This window comes from Apis mellifera, linkage group LG8 (assembly GCF_003254395.2).
Source record: "Apis mellifera strain DH4 linkage group LG8, Amel_HAv3.1, whole genome shotgun sequence".
In the NCBI taxonomy this organism is placed as follows: Eukaryota; Metazoa; Arthropoda; class Insecta; order Hymenoptera; family Apidae; genus Apis; species Apis mellifera.
The window spans coordinates 198251-222265 of NC_037645.1; the positions used below are offsets into that span (position 1 = coordinate 198251).

Here is a 24015-nt window from a genome sequence, read left to right on the forward strand (position 1 = left end):
TCCAATTTCCTTAATTAGCTCCATTCGCAAATATGCATTTCCAATTAACCTTTCGATTACGTCATCGTGTAGCATCGTGCTTATCGATCCATATGCTTTGTTTCTCCAAATATTTTAGGCAATATTTCTCCATTATCAACATTCTCCATTATGAAAACAAAAATTTTCGACGAAATTAAACTCGACTTTTCTTCGTAATGCAAATTTCATCGAACTGTCAATCGATGATGATGATAAATAAAATTGTAAAATATTTTTATGAAATTCTCGAATTTTAAATTTCGTAAGTTTTAAAACGAATTTAAATTTATTTTTTCGCGATTTTACAATTTGTACAAAATTTCTTTAAAAATTATTAAAAAAAATTCCTCTTAAAAATTCCTCTTAACACAAATTTCTTAATCGTTATTTAAGAAAAAAATCGACATTCATAATTTAAATATATGATAATTCATACAATTTTTCAATCAATCGAATGTTTCGAGATAAAAACAATTTGTTTCAATGCCAGATTATAATTTGCTTATCTATAATATATATATTTCTATAAAAATTATCTATGAAATGAAAATATAATCTTGAATAATTCTCGTATGTGATGAATATTTCCATTGTTTTTTATTAATCTTCCTTTATCAATATTAGATTTCAACACGAATTAACAAGAAATTTAAATTATAAAAAAGAAACTTGAATTACGTATGCCAATGAAAAATAAAAAATCCCTATCAATTAACCACAATAAAAATATTACATTCGTTTAAAAATCCAAAAAAAAAAGTGGTTTACCACTTTACTCGCTTGTTCCTCCATTGAAATTAAATTTCACTATCCACCTTGTTTCCTCTCCATCATTCCTGTCCCCGCGTTTATCCTCGAAAGAGGCCGCAGCGCGCTCATTTCGCCCGAGAGGCGGGAAAAAGAAGAAGGAGAAAAAAAAAAGGAGAAATCGCGAAAAAACCGTCTGAACTAATTCGGAAAAACCGGCGAGGATACGCTTGAAACTGCAAGGAGCAGGCTTTCATGCTCGGTCTAACGGCGTCTCGACTCGCGAAGACGCTTTATGGAAAAAGTTTTTAATATTCTCTCTCCTTCCAGTCCTCCCGACCCTCTCTCTGCCCACCTTTTCTCATTGAACGAAAAAAAAAAAAAAAAAAAGAAAAAAGAAAAGTGGAAAATGGAAGAAACAAAGACAGAATTAATGACTAGAGAGGGCACACTGGTGGATGTGATTTTCGTTGATGGAAATCTACGGTAGCTCGTGAAAAATATTCGAACATCGGCTTACCAGGGAAATTCGTCTAATTCGTTCTTGAAAATCCTGGTTTAATAAAATCCGAAAGTTTGCGGATATTATATATGTAAAATCTTCTTTTCAGTGGAAAAATCTTTTTTAGGAGATGAAATCTACCATTCGTTTCATATTTCAAATACAATTTCATACGAGGAAATTTTTTTCTTTTTTTTTAAGAGTGAGATGAGGATGTGATGTGACGAACATTTTACTTCACAATTTTATATAGATCATTGATTATATTTCAACAATTTTCAAACTTGATTTATTTTTGCACGTGATGCAACTATTATTCAACCACTTATCTGATGATTCAGAGACATTCTGAATATTTAATATTAAAATTAGAAATAATGTAATTCAGTGGAGAGATATAGAGGATTGAAATGTGAATATTTTATTCAAAATTTTAATTACTATTTAAAGAAAATGAAACTTTAATAATTCATTTCATATATTCAATAAAAAAAAATTAATACAATACTTGTATTGTGATATAATTATGACAATATTTTATATCAAATCGTTAAACATATTTCTATTTATATATATTATCATTTCTGGAAAAAAATATCAATTACTTGTAGAGAAAGAAATTTCCCTTTGAAAGAATAGAGGATATAATGAAAAAAGAAAGAGGATAAAGGGGATGAAAAAAACTCACGAGCACAGGAGAATCATCGTTTGTTCCTCGATATTAAATTCTACCATGGGATTTTGCCACTCCTTTAACATGGATAGGGGTTGATAGATGTTTCGTTTATTTCTTTCTTGCTTTTTCCTTGTTTTTAGGCCTTTTTTTGGACGGATTAGAGGAAGAATGTTGTGATTTTGGTATGAATGATAGAGAGAATGGTAATAATACAGTATTTTGAGAAATTATATATATATATATATATATATATATATATATATATATATATATATATATATATATATATATATATACTGAAAATTATTTTGACAAAATAAATCTTTATTTATAATAAGCAATGAGAAAAAAATTATTTTAAGTATCTATGATTGATATTTTTGATTCTAAGGAAACATAAATTTTTCCATAAATTTAAAATAATAGCAAATCAATCGCAAAATAAAATTTAATCTTTTCTTCAGAAAATTCTGTTTCTGATGATTCTATATTGATGAAATTTGTTCTATATATTTTTGATTATTTAATTTGATAATTATTAGTCATATTCAATTTTTAAAGTAAAAGCACTCTGATTATTCTTTTCAAGCTATTTCCATATTTGCGAAATCTTTCCGTGGAAATAACAGAGAACAGAATTTCATGAGCAAGTCACGTTGTAATTATATTAGAGTTTTAACGTAATTATCTGCTGTAATTAATGTTATTGGAGCTTATTAAGCGAAAGTACTAATAGCAGCTTCTAGTTTCTGCATTAAAGTAAAATTTATTTCGGTTTAAGAAAGGAATTGCGCGATCCCTTCTAGCCAAGACCCTCATTTAAAAAAAAAAAAAAAAACAAAACAAAACAAAAAAACAAAATGATATATTCTGCGTAGCTGAACATTATTTGCTTAATTTGACGATGCAATTACGAAAATTAAATTAAAAATTCTTTTCGTTAAAACACAAATCCTATCTTCAAAATATATTCAATTTCAAGAATATTAAAATTTATTGATTATTATCATATCATATAACTTATTAATTAAACAATAATTTCTAAATTTCCCCATTACATTTAACAAAAAATTTATTTCAACAAAAATTTCTCAATTCTCCTCATTTGTCAAACGAAAAACGAAAAAATGTTCATTTTCTTAAAAATCCACGCTCTTTTCCAATTCTGAAACCTCCACAAACCTCCCACCAACTACATCGAGAGACAACAATGCTAACAAAAGGGAGGACGATAAAAAAAATCGTGGAAAAGATGCGACGATACAAAAGCACAGGAGGAAAATCCCGGGAAGATTCATATTCGGCGTCGAGCGACGCCAAGCCGGTGCACTCGCGTTGCGAAAGCACGTGACTGCACCAGCAAAATTAGCATACGCGGAGAACACGATCCGGCGGCCGAGATCGTCAGAAAACGCGAGTTGACAACGCGACAATGAACCTCTCCCGGCAAGAAAACCATATCGCGGCGTGGAACGTGATCGATCGATGAGGATCTCGATCTCTTTTCGATCCTAAGATCGGTGAAGAATTCGTGACCCTCGAACACGACGGATGCAAGACAGTGAGTAGTAGTTTGTGAATCGCGAATGATTGTTCGAAACGTGATGGATGTATCGTGCGTTCTTTTCTCGTTTAACGGAATTTCACGTTGATTTAGGAATATTTCGTAGAGTGGAAATTATTTGTGAAAGTTGGATTTGCAGTGTGAAGAAGTTTCTGAAATTAGTTTATGTATATTGATCGAATATGTGACGAAGAGTTTGATGGAGTTTGACAAATAGTGGAATATATTATTGCAAATTGGATTATTAGGATTTATTATTTGCGGTTTTATTTTTTTCTGCTTGTTAAAATAGTTCAAAAGTTTATTTAATAATATATTCGAAGAAAGTTTTTGAGAATTTTAATCAACGAGAGAAGAAGTGAATTATTTTCTTATTTCGATGAATTATTTATGTAGCGATAAGATTTTTTTTTATTTGAAATTTGAAATACGAGATTTTTAAATCTTGGAAAAATATTTTGAAGTTTATCTTAGAGAATTATTAGGTAATGCACAGAAAATTTCTTTGTTGCAAAAATTAATGATAGTTTTTTTGATAAACCACGAGTTAAAAAAAAAGAAGAATAATTTGTAAAATTATATTTATTCTAATTTTGAAGTGAAGATGGCGAAGAGCGTGTACGCGCTTTAAATAAACCATACTTCAAATAAACAAGAATCTTAACTTGGAAAGTCGGATTAAAGTGGTTTAAATACCGCGAAAAATTTCACATTCGTAAAGACAAATGTGAAAGTTGTTCGGTTCACGAATATCTTTAATCTTAAAAATAACGAAGACGTGGTCTGGTTTGCACTTGAGGTAGAAATTACGTCAAAGAACATCTCTCACTTCCTTACGTTTAATTTTGGAGCCTGGGAATCTTATGAAGTTGGGTACGATAAAATACAGCGAGCATCCAGTGAATCATTTTACCAAGAATTTTCTTCATTTGAAAAACAAATCATATTCACATTTACAAATCGAAATTTTTTACAACTTTCAAATTTTTCTTCGAACTTTTCCAACGAATTTATCTGTATCATATTCATAATAATTATAAAGAAAAACGAATATCCCAATCTCGAATTATATTCGTGTAGAAATTTTCTTTCTCTCGAAAAATTGATTCGAAAATTTGGTGAGAATTGGTTATACCGTTGTTTCAGAGTACTTGATTAGATTTCATTAATTGTCCTGGAAGAGGAACGTCATAGAGGAATTACTAAATTAAAGGTCTTTGTAGTCCTCGGAGCAAAAGCACGACTGTAATCTTGCCAAGTGCGAGGAAGCATAATGGTATTGTAACACCGACTAATTTTACCGGCAATGGAAATGGCCTTTTCTTTCTTGACGTGATTACTCGTTAAGTTTGCAGACGAGCCACGCGCTCCACGTTGAATTGCAATTATTGCTGTCATGTTACTTAGTAATTTATGTCACCCCTCTGATAAATTTTCAAGGACATCTTCAACTATTATTAGATATTATTTCATACTTTTGTCTTTACTTGCTCGCTAAAAATATTTTTATCTATAACTGAAAAGCTCGAAGAGTTAATACAAATCGATAAATATTCGAAAGGAGATAGTGATTCTTGAACTATTATGGAAATATTTTAATTTGGAGAAAGACAAAATTAATATTAACATAGATACAAGAAGACACTAGAATTATTAAATTTCGTAAGGGATATAAAAAAATTATTTATTATAAATTATTAATGCTCATAGAAAAGCTAACGAGAATCATAAAATTTTTAAAAGAATCAATTGAAAGTGAAAAATGAGTGCAAAAATAAATGAATTCGATATGTAATTAAATATAATGCAAAGGAAAAATATTTTTTAATTTCTACATTTTATATTGCGATTTTTTATTCGTCACGAGTGTTACAAATATAAAATTAATTCGATCAAATTCTATCTCTATTTCTGGAAGATAATTGATAACAAATGTATACGCGTCGTGTAAATTTCATCAATCAAAATTTTACAATACACGTAATACACGTAATACACCAGCCAGATGCACCCTCGCAAGAAAGTGAGGCACTTAAGACCAACGAACGTCCAGTAACAAACGAGTTTCATCTCCTCGTCTTTAAGAACGCATCAGTTACTCATTTGTCGACAAAAGCGGGCAGAAATACCCGGCGACCCCGAAACCGTGTGTAATTTGCCGGCTCGTCGACGGAAAAATGGCCGAGGGCCATGGAAAACGTGTCGTGTATTTTCACCTGCGTTCCGCCCATCTTGCGTTGGAAAATCCGTTGTCAGCCTTTGGAAACTCAACTTCCTGCTCGTTTTTAAAATTGCACGACCTCTTTTCGCGCTTTCTTTTCAATCATCCGCGCACGATCGCGCCTCTGCAAGCGTTCTATCTCTCTCTTTCTTTCTCGTTTGAGGTTTCGAGATTTAGAGAGAGAGAGAGAGAGAGGGAGGGAAAGAGAGAGAGACTTGAAAAACGATTTGAAAACAGTTCGTCGTTTAGAAATGTTGATGTTTTATCTTTTTCGTTTTAGCACGTGACGTGAGATTTTCTTCCTTTGATGTCGAGTTTTTAGGAACAAGGGGAGTGAAATTGTAAGGGAGGTTCGGTTCAGAGGGTGCAGAGTTTTGAAATATTACGCGAGGATATAAGATCGTTGTGAGAAATATTGCTTTACTTTGTTTCGAAATATTTACTCGATAAATATATTAATATTTACGTCGATTTTCTCTCATAATTGTTTAATTGTATAATTTAATTTTGATTTTATGATTGATTATCGCATATTCTTATACGATATTCTATCATATAATTTCGAATTTGATGAACAGTTAAATAGCTTGAAATCATTAAATGAGAAAACAAATTTCCATCTTGGTCCCATTTCTTTCTTCTATTTTCTATAAAAATAATTGCATTCGCATAAGCATCCACGCAAACTAATTACCAATTAATTGCTTATTAAACCCATATGTATTGCTCCTAACATCATGATTTTCGTGGCGATTGACATATCGCAAATCTGATAACGCGTTGTAGCAATTAACAAGGCCGATAGCCTCTCAAACATTAAGGGTTTGTCCCTTTGCAAGCCAGCCTTCCGTGATGGAAGGAGTTTGACATCCTAGCCGTACACCACCCTTGCATATGGTAAAGGATTGCAACCCCAAAATGATTATTCATGAAGCTATACGATGAATGACTCGCGAAATATATATCTTCGATCTATTTTGATATTTAAAATGAGCTTTCAATTCAATTTTAATTACAATTACCATTTAGGTATCATTGTAAAAATAAACTAGAAGCATTTTGATATAAATTGACGTTATTAGAGTTTAATTTCATCGATTATATTTATTAAAAAGTTTCTAACTAAGGATGACTTGTACGAATTGCGATAAAATATTATTGATTAAAAAGGAAGAAAGAAATATAATATATAACTCGTGTTTTGCAAGTACTCTCGTTTACACTCTAGCGTTGCATGCCGTTTGGGTTAACGAGTTTGTAAATTTGTCTGACACTCGTACCCATAACACGACTTCTACACGCCATCTCTGTGATAAATTAATGTTACGGTGTCGAGTTTGAATTTTAGATGAGATAGTTGTTGGTTTATCGAATCGCGAGTTGCATCTAAGGTAGGATATCTCTTGTAGCTTGACTTTATACTTGTGGTTTACATACTGTGGTTCGGTTATGCATTCTCGTTCCCTTTAATCTCCACGTCTCGTTCATTTCTAATCCAATTTTAGGGAAAAGATATCATTTTGACTTTGAAAATGATATTTCATTTTGTATATATTTTGTTTGCATAAATATTAAACAAATTTATGTTTAACATTACAATAATGAAGTATTGAGAGGAAACTAAAAAATCATAAGAAAAAACCAATAATTTTACTATCAAAATCCATTCAAGAAATAGAGGAAACTATGCTACTGAAGTCACTTTTTGTTTTATTCAGATATCTCTATTAGTTACTGAGATACAAGGATTCAAAGTCTCCATAGTATTTAAGCAGTTATGAATGAATCTGCAATTTCATACAATTTTTCCTTTCTTTCAGAAATCGTGTCTGTCGTTTGTCTGAAAATAAATCAATGAAATAAAGCGAGAGATTCGAATAAACGATAAGGAGGGAAATAGTAAACGATTTAAAAAATTGCTCTTTTCTTTATACGAAAATATTTCGAGAACTGGAAATCGTATTAGGATAAAATAAAAAGACGTTTTAAAGGGGAAGATTCGATGCTTCTAATGCTCATTCATTAATAAGAAATTATTATTGTATTATCTTCAGAGTTATATAATGATTCAAACTTTTCCGAATTTTAATTTATTTTAATTTAGGATAAATTCTTTTTTCTTTACATAAAAATATCTCGAGAACCGAAAATCGTATTGAAATAAAGGAAAGAGCATTTCAAAGAGTAAAGTTTCGCCCTTCTAATAATCAATTGAGAAAGAATTAGTTCTTTCATCTTCAAACTTCATCTTCATCTTCATAATGATTTTCCTAATTTTAGGAATTGAAGTTTAATCAAATTTCAAGATAAATTTATTTATTTTTGAAAATATGTTGTTTACAAATATTTCACTAACATTGTATTAAAGATTCTAAATTTTAAGAGTTATCTTAAATTTTCTACCTTTCCCTCGAAATCCATTTCTCTATTCCTAATGCAACTAATTGCTCGAATTTCAATTTCATTCGCGAAGATATTCGAATACATCAATCACGCGCGTCCCAATTTAACATATATCAAGTCGATTCTCTATCTAATTGAAATTTCTTGTAAACATAACCTACAATGTATCGAAGAATCTCTGGGAAATACGTCAATGAGAAACGCTTCCACCTGCTAAACAACCTTTAAACCCGTACCCAATACAAAGAATCCATTTCCACCGAATTAAACATTTCCCTCTTTCTCTTTCTCTCTCTCTCTCTACGTTTCCCTAAAATTCTAAAAATAATCGAAACACATCTCGAACGCAGAACCAGCATACCATACCCTCCCCCGTGTTACGTTAGACAAACTAACAAACACGATGGATTAAACGTGGCGGATCAACGATAATCTCTTACTTTTGACAAGTTTTTGCAGCAACGTTTCGTTATCGTTCGTAGGTTTACCACCGCCATAAATTGCGAGAGTCCCCTATTATATCCCATCCTCGCGCGTTCAAAGTTTCCCGCCAAAGTTCACGGTGAACTCGACCCGCCTCTCTCCTCCATTATCTTTATCATTATCGTCCTCCATTGTTCACGTATTATTGTGATAATAATAATAATTATTATTATTTTCCAACCGAAATTTCGAATTGTGTTTCGCGAGAGAGGGAGGCAGAAAGTTGGTGAGAAGGGGTGGGGAAATCTATCGAGGAGGCGAGAAACCATCGAATTCCGGCTGGACTAAATTATTTTGCCTGTCGCACACCAACATCTCGAACGTAGGATAGCGATTCGTCGGTCATGGGACTGCGTATTGTGTGGCTTCTGCGAGATATATATACTCTGTATCTCTTCGTTCCGTAGGTGTGTATGTGTGGATGTGTCACGGTCTGAGGAAATTGGGTAATTCTGTTTCGAAAGTGGAGTTCCGTGAAAGAGGGAAGCCGGCTAGCTGGGGTAGTTTGGTTTGGAGCAACTTGGACGTTACATTGTTTTCTTTGGAATTGCGTTAGCTCGCTTTGAACAGGCGTAATTGAATGGTTTCAACACATGGTTCTGACGGTTTTCGAGGTAATTGTTTCAGAGTTTTTAACGTATCGAGTATTTCGTTGGGTTGTATTCTTTAATTATTTCTTCAGTTTTCCAGTTGTATTGTTATTTCTTATTGGATTTCTTTTTAGATTTTTTTTCATTATTTTCGAAGTTTGCCTCTACGTCTCTTTTTATATTCGATTTTATATTCGAATATTTCATTGATTATTTTATTATTTATTGTTTTAATTAATTTAAAATTTTTCTTCCATTTATCGAATTCTTCGTTCGCTCGATCAATTTAAATAAATATAATATTATCAATTGTTTCCTCGAAATCAAATCGATTTTCTTTATATTCAATTTTCCATGATCCTATTTAAATATTCTTCACGTTAAATTCTTTCCTACAATCGAATACAGAATTACATTACCTTCCCCCATTGTTGTATATCCGTGCAACAAATATTAAAAAGTTGCAATTCGCCTGAAGCGAAATGACAAATCCCACGCTTATACATAAAGTCGATAATAAAGTTAGCTCTCTGCTCTACACGCTACGTTTCCTTTTTTTTTTTCTTTTTCTCTTTTTTTTTTTCTTCCCTTTTCACATACGTATCTCTGAACAAAAAAGGAACGAGCACACAGATTGCGCACGATTCCACAGTAAAGATTAAAGATTCAATGAAAGCTTGTCGTCTCGACATTTTACAAACGTTTTCCGGGAACTACTCCTCCAACTTCTCCAGGTTAAAAATACCGGGGATGGTAATTATTCAAAAGCGGGCAAATGGGTATTTTGACATGGTCATGCTTGGGAACGACGTCATCGACCGTTCTATGGAACTCCATGCGTGGGAATATGGGGTGAGTCATTTGAATAGGGCCAATTTAGCGACTATCATATATTTTTATCACTTGCGAAATGTGGAGAATTTAAGATGCGAACATTGGGTTTGGAAAAAACGAAGACAACAAAAGTGTATAATAAACCATGACGACCACGAAGAATTTTAAATTGTATTTTTCTTATCGTTGAATATATAATGTTGAAAAAACATTGACAAATTAAATTTTACAATTTTATAATTGTTGTATTAACGAAATTAACTAGGATTATAAAAAATTTTTTTATATTATTATATAATAGATAAATATTCTTGCAGAACAGTTTGTCAAACAATGATATTAGTAAATTAGAAATTTACAATTTTGTGTTGGATTAACTATGAAACTTTTATTATTAAATTTATTAATAATAACTAAATATGTAACATTTCACTAATCATAATAAAATTTAATTATGTAAGAGAATGCTGGAATATTTCTTTGAATATTAAATTGAAAAGGAACGTTTATAAATAGATACAAATTTTAAATAGAATCTTGGCTCGGAAACGAAAAATATTTAAATTTGCGGTATTTTGAGTAGAGAGTTATAAAGAAACAGGACTGTAATAAAACGATCTTTCTATTTCTTCAATGTCACGAACAAAGCGATCATAATTGTTTTATAAATACACAATGCAAAAAGAATACTGTCCCATTTTTACATATTCTCTTTTTTTTTTTTTTTAGACCAATCTTTTACGACCAATCCTGTATAATAAGACAAGAAAAAAATTTACGAAGGAATATAGCAAAAAAAATATTACAAATTTGATATCTTAACTTAAGATCAATTTAAAGAATAAAAGAAGTAACGAGATTATCGCTTTAAATAATCGAAAATTTTAGACACACGATGACTCACGATTCCAGATCGCGTGAACCAAGATTTATCGATGCATGATAGCACGTTTTCCTGCAAGGACACCCTGTATACTTGCTCCAACGATAATTTAGTGTCAGAGAACTATAGTGGTTGTAAAACTCGCGCGCAGGAATACCTCGAAGCCTGTCTGTTGCTTGGAACCATAAACAACGATCTCTTATTTCAACGACATTCCCTACGTCTCTGTTCTTTCTCGTCGCAGGTGCAGTCGAACGTATGATAAATTATATTTGACAAAAGAATATGTTACTCGATCGAGGAACTAAGATTTCCACCCTAGGATGCTGTAAGTCGTAATTTATCTGGGAATTTTTGATTTACGCGATACGCGGATTTCTCATAGGTCATAGGTTAAATGAAAAGTGGATATATTTATTTCGTTATTTTAAGATTTATAGAGAGGATCGTAGAAATTGATACGGCAATTTTTTTTTAAATTTTCCAATTTTCACGTTAACTGATGAAAAGTACATTTGATGAAATTGGAAATATTGGATACATGAAAATAATTGCATATCTTCCAAAAAATAAATTTAATAATAAATTTATTTTCTATTATCATTGCACTTGTTTTTTGAATACAAAATAATCTTCAACAAATGAATTAAAACAAAATTGAATAATTTTTTTTTTTTTTTTTGAAAAATAAAACTGGCCGGTGATAAGATTACTCAGAAGTTTCGACCACTCTAAGAGATCGAACTAGCTTCTCACTTTGAGAAACGCGAATTTCGGAAGTTTGTAGACTAGACGCGGGAAAATTTGAAGATAAGATCGATTTCTAAGTAATTCTACTTTGAACGAGTACTTAGCCGTCCCTGCTTTCAAGTTAGGAACAGGCAATACCTCATTGGAGATCCATCCTCTTATACGAAACTTAGAGGATTAGGAAACTTGCGAAGATTCTGAAATATGACATCATAAGCTAGTGATATTTAGTCTTAGGGTTCGGAATATCCTTTAACAATCTATGCTAAAACGAATTACCTACATTAATTTTTGAAAACTCGAATTTTTTAATTATCTTTTGATTTGTTAAAATAGAAATGATATAATTTTTAATTCGTTGAAAAAATTAATTCTATTCTTCCATTTCTATTATTTTATTTAAAAATCTTGGAAAATCATAATGCAATAATTTCTCTCTTCATCGTAATTTATAAATTTTCATAAATTTTCCAAGTTCAACTAATAATAAAAGCAATTTCTAACTTTTAAATAGTCATTTTCCAAAATTTGTCAAATTTATTCTTCTATCTAGAAAATTACATAGAATGGATTCGATATGTTTTATTCGTTTTAGCGAATTTTCCAATCTTGTTAATTCGAAAAAGGGAATATTCTTTTTCAGAATCGAATAAATGATTCTATGATTTTTAACGATGTTGCGTATGCAACACTAACGCCTCGGGGAAACCGTCCCATTGACAGAATGACGAACGTTCCAGGTAGTTGTTGGTTACTCCCAGGGCTTATAAATCAGGCGATATTTCCTGTTTCGACGTTCACGGAGACGTCTTGTTTCCCGTTTGCCACCTTAAAGTCAATCCTCGCGAAACCTCTCTGATCGAAGTAACCTCTCTTTCCATTTTTAGATTGCTTGCAAACATTCGAATATATACTTTTGCCCGATCCTTCGCCTGCAGTCCCAACTTTTTCAAATTTCCTCGTTCAAATGGATGTATTGTTTTAACTTAAGTTTCTCTGGATTATTATTTATCTTTTTAAGTATTACGTTAATATCCCAAATATGAATACGTGATAAGAGAAAATTCTTGGAAAATTCAAGAAAATTAATATTTATAAATTTAAATGCAAATTATGGCATTGGTTATTTTAATTTTAATTTTAAACGAGTAATAAAGGAAGATTAATATGTGTATATTCAAAAGTGTAATTTCTGATTTTCACTGATTTCGGAAGCATTCTCGAGAGAAATATTTTGAGAAACGAACGTTCATTCTTGCAGGAAGAATTCATCCGATTTAAAAGAGAATATAAGTTACTCAAAAGAGGATACTTTTTTTTCTTTTTTCATTTATTCACTTTAAAGAAATATAAAAAGTTAAATTAATAAGGAAACTTTGGCAATCCTGAAGAACTTTCGTAATATTTAGAGGATATTAAATTTACAGCGCGCGTAAAGTTCTCAGTTCGAGAAATTAAAAGATAACAAAGGAGAAGATTATCCGATTCCAATATTTTTCAAGTTAAAAACTTGTGCAAGAAGATAGAGTTATTTGTTTAATTCAAAACAAAATATCTCCTCTATAATTATAAATTATTTCATCATTCGCGTTAGAAATTTACAAAATAATCGAAAACAAAAGAATATCAGGATAATGTCTACTTTCTAGATTAAACCATTACACATAATGACCAATACATTATGAATATTTTTTTCAAACAAAATTCTAACAATCTACTCCAAATTCCTCACTCGTACACGCATCATATTGTAAATCGATCAGAAAAGGGGGAAAAAAGAAACATATTTCATCGAAAGGGGGAGATTTTTTTCCAAGGACGATGGAGAAACTAGAATAGAGAGAGAGAGAGAGATGGTTAACTGGACGCTCGTTCATAAGTCATAAGCTCGGGAGCTTGTAATCGAACGTGACACGGCCGTCCGCCAGCGGCCAAAATTAGATCACGCCAATATCCCGTGTAAATTATCGCGATCAGGCATCCGGAGGGAGGCGAGCCGTTCGAGGAAACTCTGAGCGACCGATTACCATAATGCAGATTGCCTTTCGTATTTATAACCGGCGTTAATTAACTCGTCGCCTCCCGCGCGAAGATTAATCCACCTCGGCGAGCATTCCTTCGCCTCTGTTGATATTCCAACGAGATCGACGAATGATGAATCGGGAGGGGGGGAGGGAGTCGGTTTCTCGAGCATGCTAATTGGCGTTTTATTGTGTGTCTCCGTGTCCTCGGCCGGGTTGTTTCGTAGATTCAAAAGGTTGTAGTTTGTGATAATTTTAACTCGTCTTGGACTACGTGTTTTTGTTTTGGATAATTGTGTATGGATTAGAGAGATGTATGATTTAATTATGAGTTTTATATATTTTAACATTAAATTTACGAATACTGACTACATATTTTTTTTAAATGAATCTTTTTGACGGGTATATTAAAATGCAATTTTTTGTAAATTTTTTATTTAAAATCTAAAAATAGGTTTTTATTTACCGTTGTGTTCAATTTTTTTACATGTGAATTCTATTTTGGATATATAGAACATATATATATTTTTTAGATTTAATGCAATAATTAGACTCCAAATATTGAATTGAAGCTAATATTTTGTTTATCGTGATAATCACTGCTTTTTCTTCAGCTAATTAAAAGAGAAAATTCTTTCGAATTTTGTTTATTCCAATTAATTAATTTTGGTCCCTTTGTATAATAATCCAGGCATTGATGGCTACCTAATCTGAAAATAATTATAAGATACATGAAGGAGCCATCTAGAGGGAATCCTGCTTTCATAGTATTTTCTTTATCACCAGCATTTTTTATTTCACTTTCACATTCAATATTTGAAATAATACGCATTTTTTTCTTTTACTATATTGTGATAATTTTCATTCCTACTGTCGTCAGAATCTTCAATTTCATTTATATTATCAAATTCTTCCTCGCTTTCGCATAATTTATAGAAAGAATCCGATCATTATTTTTTTTTTTATTCTTTTTCATCAATTCTATATCTTTTGAAGATTTGCCCTTATATGTAAAAAAATATTATTTTTTTGAGGTAGATTTTGAAAATATCTTGAAAAATTCAAATCTTACGAAAATAAATTTTTGCTAAACTTCCAAATAACACTTATTTCTGTTTTAGAAAACGAACTGTTGAAATTATCTCTTGAAAATTTATTTGTTTTATAAAATAATAAGACAGATTCATTTATAAAAATCTTTTCTTTTTTCTGCAAATTCACCATTGAAATTATTTGTTATCATATCAATTATAAACAATTTGTTTGATTATGTATTTATTGCTAAATAATCGTCACTCGTTTGGTGTTGTTTTTTGTTATTCATTGTTATTTCATTTTTGTTATTTTACAATAATAATATATAAATTAACCCGTAAATTGACGGATTTTCGTAAAAATAGGTATACAACATCTAGAAATAATGAAATATAAATGTTTTAGAAATAATAAAATATAAATGTAAGAGAAAACGAATAGAAATAAATATTTGTTGCATTATATTATTAGAAACCAATGAATAATGTTTAAAAAATAATATTTGCATATTCAGAATTTTTAAGCATGACATTGAAAACCCATCAAATTAAAGATTGACGGATTCTATAAATCTAGTGTTAAGACATCAAAACTTGAAATATCTATCTGTATAAATTTGTGATTCAAAATGTCAGGATTTCCTCAAACTTCAAAATCCAAATGTTTCTAAATTCAAAACAGATAAATGGAAATAAAGGGAAATTAATTCATAGAAAAATTTCGAAGAAATTAAAGCTCAGAGCTTTTTAAAGATGAAACTTTGAAAATTTAAGAAAAATTTGAGATTCGAAGATAATATTTGCAAAAAGAAGTCAAACAATTCTCTCGATAAAATCTCCCTATTGAAACTTCCCTTTTTATAATTCTCCAAGTGTACCACAACAACAATCCAAATAATTTCATCCGTCTGAAAATATTCTTCGTCCGCAAACCCATCCACCTAAAATCCTCCCTCCTCCTTCTCGTTAACGTCCATCGTAAATATGGCGGAGCAAACAGGCGCGAAGTTTTCTCCATGATCAATCAGGCTGTGTTACTGCGACTTCTTGTTTTGAAGGGGGAAAGAGAAAGAGAGAGAGAGAGAGACAGCCCAAGGCCGTGTTTCCACGGCGTTCGTTTGCATCCGGGCACACGTAATTTCCATTTTTCAAAGGGGCCAACGCGGGCGTAGGCCGATGGAAACTTGACGAAACCAAATATGCGGCTGATGCTGCTTTGATCAGCTTCTTCTCTCCACAGACAGAGAGAAAACCACCCTCTTCCATCGCGTCTCCTCTCCTTTTTCCATCGAGCATACCCAATCTCCGAGTTAATGTACGTCGTCTCTGTTTATGTATCTCTTCCGGTCTAACGCAGTTGCAAAAATCTTTCCTCCAAGATGAAATAATTAACATAAATGATTTTATAATATAAGCTGATAAGACGAGATGATTGTATGGATATGTGTTGATTATATGTATATAAATAATGTAAATATATTTTCGATTCGATTTTTTCTCTGATTCGATCACAATTTGTATCGATACTGAATCCCTTCAAATTTAAAAATTTCAATTTTATTCTGAAGATTTTATAAAAGAAAAGAGATCTTGTTCAACATATGAAATATTTACGTTATCAATTCGTGATAAATTTTCATTCTCTAACAATTTTTTCCATCGAATTCTTTAAAATAATTGAAGATAGAACATCTTGCAAGTACACGGATGGATTTTTTGAAGTGTGTGAAATAATATTCGTAGAAAAATCTCGTTAAAACAGATCAAAGAAAATGTAGATACGTTTCGCTTTCACATTTTAAAAATGGGTCGATATTTTAGAAAGGTACAGAGCATGACAAACTGGCGACACGAACACGTGCTCTTCTTTGCTCCATCTTTGCAAATCACTTCCGTCGTGACATTTCGTCAACCTGGAAATCAACTTAAAATAAATAACTTCTGTTAAAAGGACGATATTCGTATCCAAACAAACTGAAGATGTTTAATAATTCGAACAGAAAAGGCATAAGTTATAATTTACAATCTTCTTTGCTAAAAAAGAATTTTTTTTTTTGAAACGGATTTATTAAAAAAATCGTTATCCACTTTTTTTTATAAAAATTTTTAAAAATCACAAGATCATAAGATTTCTATTCTTAGAAGATAATGTGCAATAAATACACCGTGATATCAATACAAATAAAATACCATGAACGATCAAATTCAAGAGTAGTAATTTATCATTGAACATAAAGAAGCTTAACTTATCTTGAAAACAGTTAAAACTTAAAGCACTAAAAGCATCCGTGCATAAAACTAGAATATACGTATTATAGAACAGATTTATATCCGGTAATAAAATCCAAGTAGTGACTTAGCATTGCAAAATACGATGCCTATAAAAGTCGCTAAATCTATAAATACGAATATACGTTAGATATCGATCCGGGCAATCATCCTTTTGGACATGTTTTCACTGTTTCGTTCTAGAAATTCATGTTTCAATTCAGTGTTTAATTTATTTCCCATTTTTCAGAAGATTTATCTGTTCAACTTTGATCAAACCATCGTTCTTCAATAAAAAACAAATTCATTTCGCGATCAAAAAATTAATTTCCTCCTCTCGAAACTCCTCTTAACATCCTCAACATCGAGGAATCGAATAAAACGATTTCTTCGAAAAGAAAGAAAAGATGGAAAAATGGCGAAAGAATGAAAGAAAAAAAAAAAAAAAAAGAAAAGAACAAAATTTAAAAAGAGACGAGGAAGTTTTAATAGGATCGAAATAGCGGACGATGTCCAGCCGGAAAATCCAAATTTATGAACCTCCGGAAGGATTTAATTTATTTAAATTTCCGGGCAAAGAGCTCTCAGCTTTAATCCTGATTTACCACGTGGCTTTTCTTGTTGCGCCACGCACGCCGACCACGAAGCTTAAGCGGTCTGTTATCACGCGACTGCTTATAAAGCGTGTTTGCACGGCCGATAAGCGCCAGTTTTCGAACAGGATAATGGTGAACGCCTCGTGACTTCCGGTACCGAGCGAAAGTTTCGTCGTCTTCATTTCAAAATAAGTTTTCAAAATATCCTTCAATTCATAATAATTATTAAAATTGTATATAATAAAAAATATGTATGACGGAGTCGAAGATAATTTTACAATTATTGAGATGTAATCAATTAAAATCTATATCTGTATAAATTGAAATTGAATTTTAATTTTTATTTTAATTTTTTTTTTTTTTGATCCGAGTGTCAATAACGTCGAATAATTAATAAGGTTTATTCAACATAATAAACATTTATGTATCGGATAGAATAATTAATCTCATATAATGGATATGATGGATATATATCTCATATATGGATTCGATCTCGATAATCATTTATTCAATCATTGATTCTAGAAGATATATCTGTTGTATATCTGTATTTAAAAAGTAATAAAACTTAAAAAGTATAGATATTCTCAATTGGAAAAGACAAAAACTAGAAATTTATAAATATAATAGAATAATGATCAGCAAAAATTTTATCTCTAAAAATTTAGAAATTTTTGAACGAATAAAAATTTCATAATAATTCAACAAATTTAAATAGAATCAATTGACAAGAAAAATATAATCTCTCTTGATCGAATATAAAAATTTTAAACTTCCTCTCATTCGCGATATCATAAGAATCGCAATCAAATTTACCAAAACCGAAGATCAAAGTCAAACTTCCAGCAAATTTCCTATTTAACAAACACACACAAACTTCCACATATCCTCTCGATTTCTCGTGAACCACAAGTGCCAAGAATACTTCCTGCACACCTGTATCTCGCGACAATACAGCGTGTGTTCCTTTCTATACCGTACTTCCTCTCGATGAGAGGAGAAGGGATCGCATTAATCACTCGAGAACGGACACAATGGTAACATGGCGTACGAAATTCATCTAATAGACTTCCTAATCTCTGAACGATCGATCAAAAATGTAACGGGAGAGAGGAAAAAAGCTCTCCCTATACATTTTTATAGAGAAGATTTTTATGCCAAGATGCATAGATTGATGTATCAAAAAAATATATGATGCTATTTAAAAAAATAAAGTTCGATAAGTTTTTATGAATTTATGACTTTTTATGAGAAAAAATTGAGAGCATCAGAATATAACTTTTTCGAAATCATTCAACTTTTCAAAGTATTTTTTAATACTATGAAGAATAAATGAAATATTTAATAAAAAAGATTAATATTGAAATTCCTGAATGATAGTAAAATTTTTATCCAAAAATTCGATTTTGTATTAGGAAAACATGATATGATAGGAAGTCGATCAAAAAATTTTTCCAAGAAATGACGTTAAATTCTTGGAAATTGTTCGAACAAACAAAAAATTCGAATTTGTATTAGGAGAATATAATATGAAGACATCGCTTGAAATATTTTTTTCAAGAATTTTAACAGTTCTTAGAAATGATAAAAATTTTGTGAATTTCTAAAATTTTTAGAACAGATATCAAGTTCTTGAAATTTTTTCGAATTATAGATTGAAAATTTTCTGCAATTTTTCGACTTTGTATCAGGAGAATATAATTTAATAAGAGATTTTAAATACTCATCTTACATTTATCATTTGCATATTTATTTTCTACCAACTAATTTTTTTTCAGAGCTTTAAAATATTTTTTGCAGTTTATTTAAATATAAATATTCCTTTCTATATACTTATCTTTCATAATGAAAGCTGTCATGTTTTATAATACTAAAGCCGTAATAACATTTTTTATTTGTAATAGAGTTAAAGAATATATTCATTAGAATATCTTTGTTTTTCATAATATTAAAAAACGTTTTTAGATAAAAGTTAAATGGTGTCGAAAAGGAAACATTCTTACGTTCTTAATTTTTCCATATATTGATCCATAGAGAATTTATGTTAGTATAGTTAATATTAATTTTTTAAATAGAATTTTATATTAACGCTTATTTTAATATTTCAATAAATGCATTTATCATTCTTTATAAAATAAAAAAAATTTTAAATCTCATATAATAAATGATTCATAGTTTAAAAAATAATTTAATTTAATTAAATATCTTTTAAATTTTGAATAGTTTTTTGTTATGAATGTCCTTACTACATTTTTATAAAGAATACCATCTATTAATTGTATTGTATCTATTAGTTCATTGAAAGATGTATAATTTTATTTAAAGAAACATCATTAATTTCCATAAAGCTTCAATACATTTATTTGTGAAATAATTTGTGAAATATTAAAAAAAGAATATTCCTCTCTTCAAACTATATAATTTTTATCTCATTTTTTAATATTTCATTATAGAACATTAATGAGATATTAAAATGATAGCTTATTCTATATTTTCCTTTAATCCTTAGAATTAATTAGAATTAAATTGTTAAAAACTGATTAATTCTTGAAACATGATTGATTAAAAGATAAGTACAAAAAGATAAGTATAAATTCTATTCTATTTATAATCATATTATTTTAATAAAAAGTTGAAAATGTCAATCTTAGAATTCTAAGAAAAATTTGTGCCAATTTATATTCTCCTAATACCATGTTAAAAATTTAACTAAAAATTTTTATTATTCGAAAATTGAACTTTATACTAGGAGAATATAATAGGAGGTCACTCTAGAAATTTTTCCAAGAATTTTGGTAGTTTTTGAAAATGACATCAAATTCCTGGAATTTCTAAAATTCTTGGAAATGACATCACATTTTTGGAATTATCGAAATTCATGAAATAGAATAAAAATTTTAACCGAAAATTCGATTTTGTATTAGGAAAATATAACTTGATAGGAGGTCGATCGAGAAATTTTTCCAAGAATTTTAGCAGTTCTTGGAAATGACATCAAATTCTTCGAAATTTTTGAATGAAGGAAATTTTTAATTTTTAAATTTTTTAATTTCACATATATTTAAAATTTTTTAAAAAAAATTTCGAAAATTTAAAGCCTTGGCACTAAAATTTTGATTTGTTTGCAAAGATTATTTATATTTTTAATGTTTATTTACATTCTCGTTTTGTTTATTTATGTTTTCAATGTTTTTTTACGTTGTCGGTTTGTTTATTTACATTTTCAATATTTATTTATCAAAATTTTCGAAAATTTTAAAAATTTTAGGCCAACAATTTAAAATTTCGATTTATTTGTAAACATTGGTTCGTTTATTTATATTTTCGATATTTATTTACATTGTAAGTTTATTAGATTTATTTTAGATTTATTTGTTTATTTAGATTTTCAATGTTTATTTACAAAAATTTTCAAAAATTTTAAAAATCATTTGTAAAAATCATTTGTACTTCTATACTTATCTTTTATAACTTACTTTTTTATAGCTACTATTCTTCGAAATATTAAATGTTTTTCAATAGTTTTCTTAATTCTAGAAATATTATCTTTATTTATTTTGTTTTCACTTATCTTTTTCACTGTTTCTTGATTAACTGTTTTTTTAACAGTTTTAACAGTTTATTTAATTCTAAAAGAAGAAATATAGATAATTGGAATATAGAAATATACACGATTAAGAAATATGGATAGTAGGAATATAGGAATACAGGAATGAATAGAATTAAGAAATATAGATAATAAGAGGAACACAGGAATATTCAGGATTAAGAAATATAGATAACAGAGATATAGGAATATAGGAATATTTAGGATTAAGGAATATGGATAATAGGAGTATAGGAACACAGAAATATTCACAGATTATAACACACATTAAGGAATAGGAATAGTAACATAGGAAAATATATATTGATTATATATATTGAATATATATTCATATATTTTTTTACAGCTAGCTTCTTGCGGTATTAAGTATTTTTCAACAATTTTCTCAATTCTAAAAATATATTTATTTCAACTTATCATTCATTAACTTACCTTTTTTTATAGCTACTTTCCTTTATATTCCTTTGTTACTAAAAATTTATTAAAATTACTAAATATTAGAAACATTCATCATTTAGATATTTCTCATATTATTATTTCAATATTTTTTTATTTTGGCACATATTAATCAATTCTTTTTTCATTTAAATTGACAAGAGGACTTTAGTTTTGGGAAATGAATTCCTTGGAATCTCTCAAATTTACGAAAATGATGTCAAAATCTTGGAAATTTCCAAATGATGAACACTTATCATATATTTACCGTCATATTTACTTTTTTACTATTTTTCTCAGTGATGCCATTTTTTTTCACAATTTACATAAATTTAGATATTTATTTCTCTCACAAATATTTTTCTGTTATAAATACAAACATTTTTTGCGTATTTAATTATTTTAACATTTTTAAATAATTTAAGAATTGAACATTGTATTTCTATTATATAAAATATTTTGTTTGCTTTAAATAATATTAATATATAATCATTAAAATAATATAATATTATTAAAACAATATTAAAAAATTTTTTAAATCAAAATTAAATGGTTCTGAGAGAAGCAAATTCTGTTGTTATTTAATTTTTTATAGATAGAAACACAAAGAATTTAAATGTGAATATTGTTTTTTTAAATAGAATCACACTTTGATATACCAGTTTGTTATATCTTAACATTTTCTATAAGAAAATATTGAACCGTATATACAAAAAAAACCTATAATCTCGAAAATAAATAAATTTAATTAAATATCTTTTAAATTAATGGTTTTTCATTATAAATAGTCTTATATATTTTTATATATTTATTTTATAGAGAATGCCAAGATGCATAGATTGCTATATTAAAAAATATATAATGATATTTATAAAAATAAAATTGTGATTGATAAATTTTTTATCAGTTCATCTTCGAAAAAATTAAGGGCATCAGAAAATAGCCCTTTTGAAACCATTCAACTCTTATTTGAAACATTTTTTAATATTATTAATATTACTTAAAAATAAAAAGATATTTAATAAAAGAGATTAAAATCGAAATTTTCTGAGCGATAGTAAAATCTTTGTCCAAAAATTACATTTTGTATTAGAAGAATATGATATATTAGGAGATCGATCGGAAAATTTTTTCAAGAAATGACGTCAAATTCTCGGAATCTCTAAAATTTTTTGAAAATAATGTCAAATTTTGAAAATTTCTAAAATTCTTGGAACTAATTCTAAGAATTTTTAAAAGTCTTGGAACTGACATTAAATTCTTGGAAATTTTCAAATATTCGAATAATGAATCGAAACTTTTAGCCAAAAATTCTATTAGAAGGATTTTCTATTAGGAAAATATAATTTAAAAGAAATTTTTACACATTTATCATACATTTATCGTTCTCCTATTTTTTTATCATTTTTTTTAGTATAGCCATTTTTTTAGAGCTTTAAAACTTTTTTTTTTCACAATTTATATAAATTTAAATATATTCTCCTTCCACATTTATCTTCTACCATAAATACTGCCATTTTTTATTATTTTTTTAATTTTTGAAAAATTCAAGCACTGAATTTTTTTTATTTAGAATATCACAATTGTTTTTAATAACCAATTACATAATATATAACATTAACTGATATATCACGCTTGTTTTTTCAAATATTAAAAAATGTTTCGAATAAAAGTTAAATGGTTTTGAATTAGAGACGTTTGTTTTATCGCGATATTTTCGTTTGTTTTCTGAATGTTGGCCGAATATCTGCCAATACGTCGATAAGATTAAGCTCGTTGAAAGTTTATTCGTATCTCTCGGTTAAGTAATTGGAAGATCTCACCCCCGGGTGATTTATAACCCGGTTCCTTGTACCGGGTGAAGACGAAGTGAAAGACGAAGGTTTAGAGATCATTGCCAGAGCTCTGACCAATGATCGATCGTTTCGATAGGTGAAATAGACCGATCGATTCGTGACCCAACGGTTTCAGTCGTGATTAATCCTTCAATGATGGAGATCGAGTTGGAAATTTCTTTTTACGAAGATGGAGAAATTTTATTCTATTTTATTGTTTCACCGTATAAAACTTTCGATTTTTTTTCTTTTTTTGATTGATTGATAATTTCGATTTAATTAGCACATGGGGATAAATAGTTTCTGAAATATATATATCATTCAACTTTTAATTTTTATAAAGATTCGAATAAAAAGCCTTCATTTGTTATCAACTACTGTTCTTTTTATTTATCATGATAAATTTTATGAAATTTGAAATATCTTTTAATTCTAAATTTAATAATTCTTGAAATTAAATAGACTAATACTTTTTTGTAGAAAATATCAACAACAAAAAATCAAGTAACAAAAAAAAAAGAAAACAATAAATGAAAGAACTAATA

At 29.0% G+C, this 24015-nt stretch overlaps 2 protein-coding genes across 8 annotated transcripts in view; one reads left to right on the forward strand and one right to left on the reverse strand.

Moving 5' to 3' along the window:
* The window catches only part of LOC413616 (tyrosine-protein kinase transmembrane receptor Ror), a 276097-nt gene that overhangs the window by 185161 nt on the left and 66921 nt on the right, over positions 1–24015 (reverse strand). The gene's annotated exons all lie outside the window — the stretch shown is intronic.
* LOC102654281 overlaps positions 1–24015 on the forward strand; it is a 56355-nt gene that overhangs the window by 28171 nt on the left and 4169 nt on the right. Inside the window, exon 1 of one of the 5 annotated variants that reach the window (XM_006557275.3) lies at positions 3110–3507. The exons of the other annotated variants lie outside the window; for them this stretch is intronic. Within the exon in view, the coding sequence (XP_006557338.2) occupies positions 3498–3507 (10 nt within the window). The 5' untranslated portion in view covers positions 3110–3497. Of the gene's footprint in view, positions 1–3109; positions 3508–24015 lie in introns of those variants that run through there. 5 annotated transcript variants of the gene reach the window in all.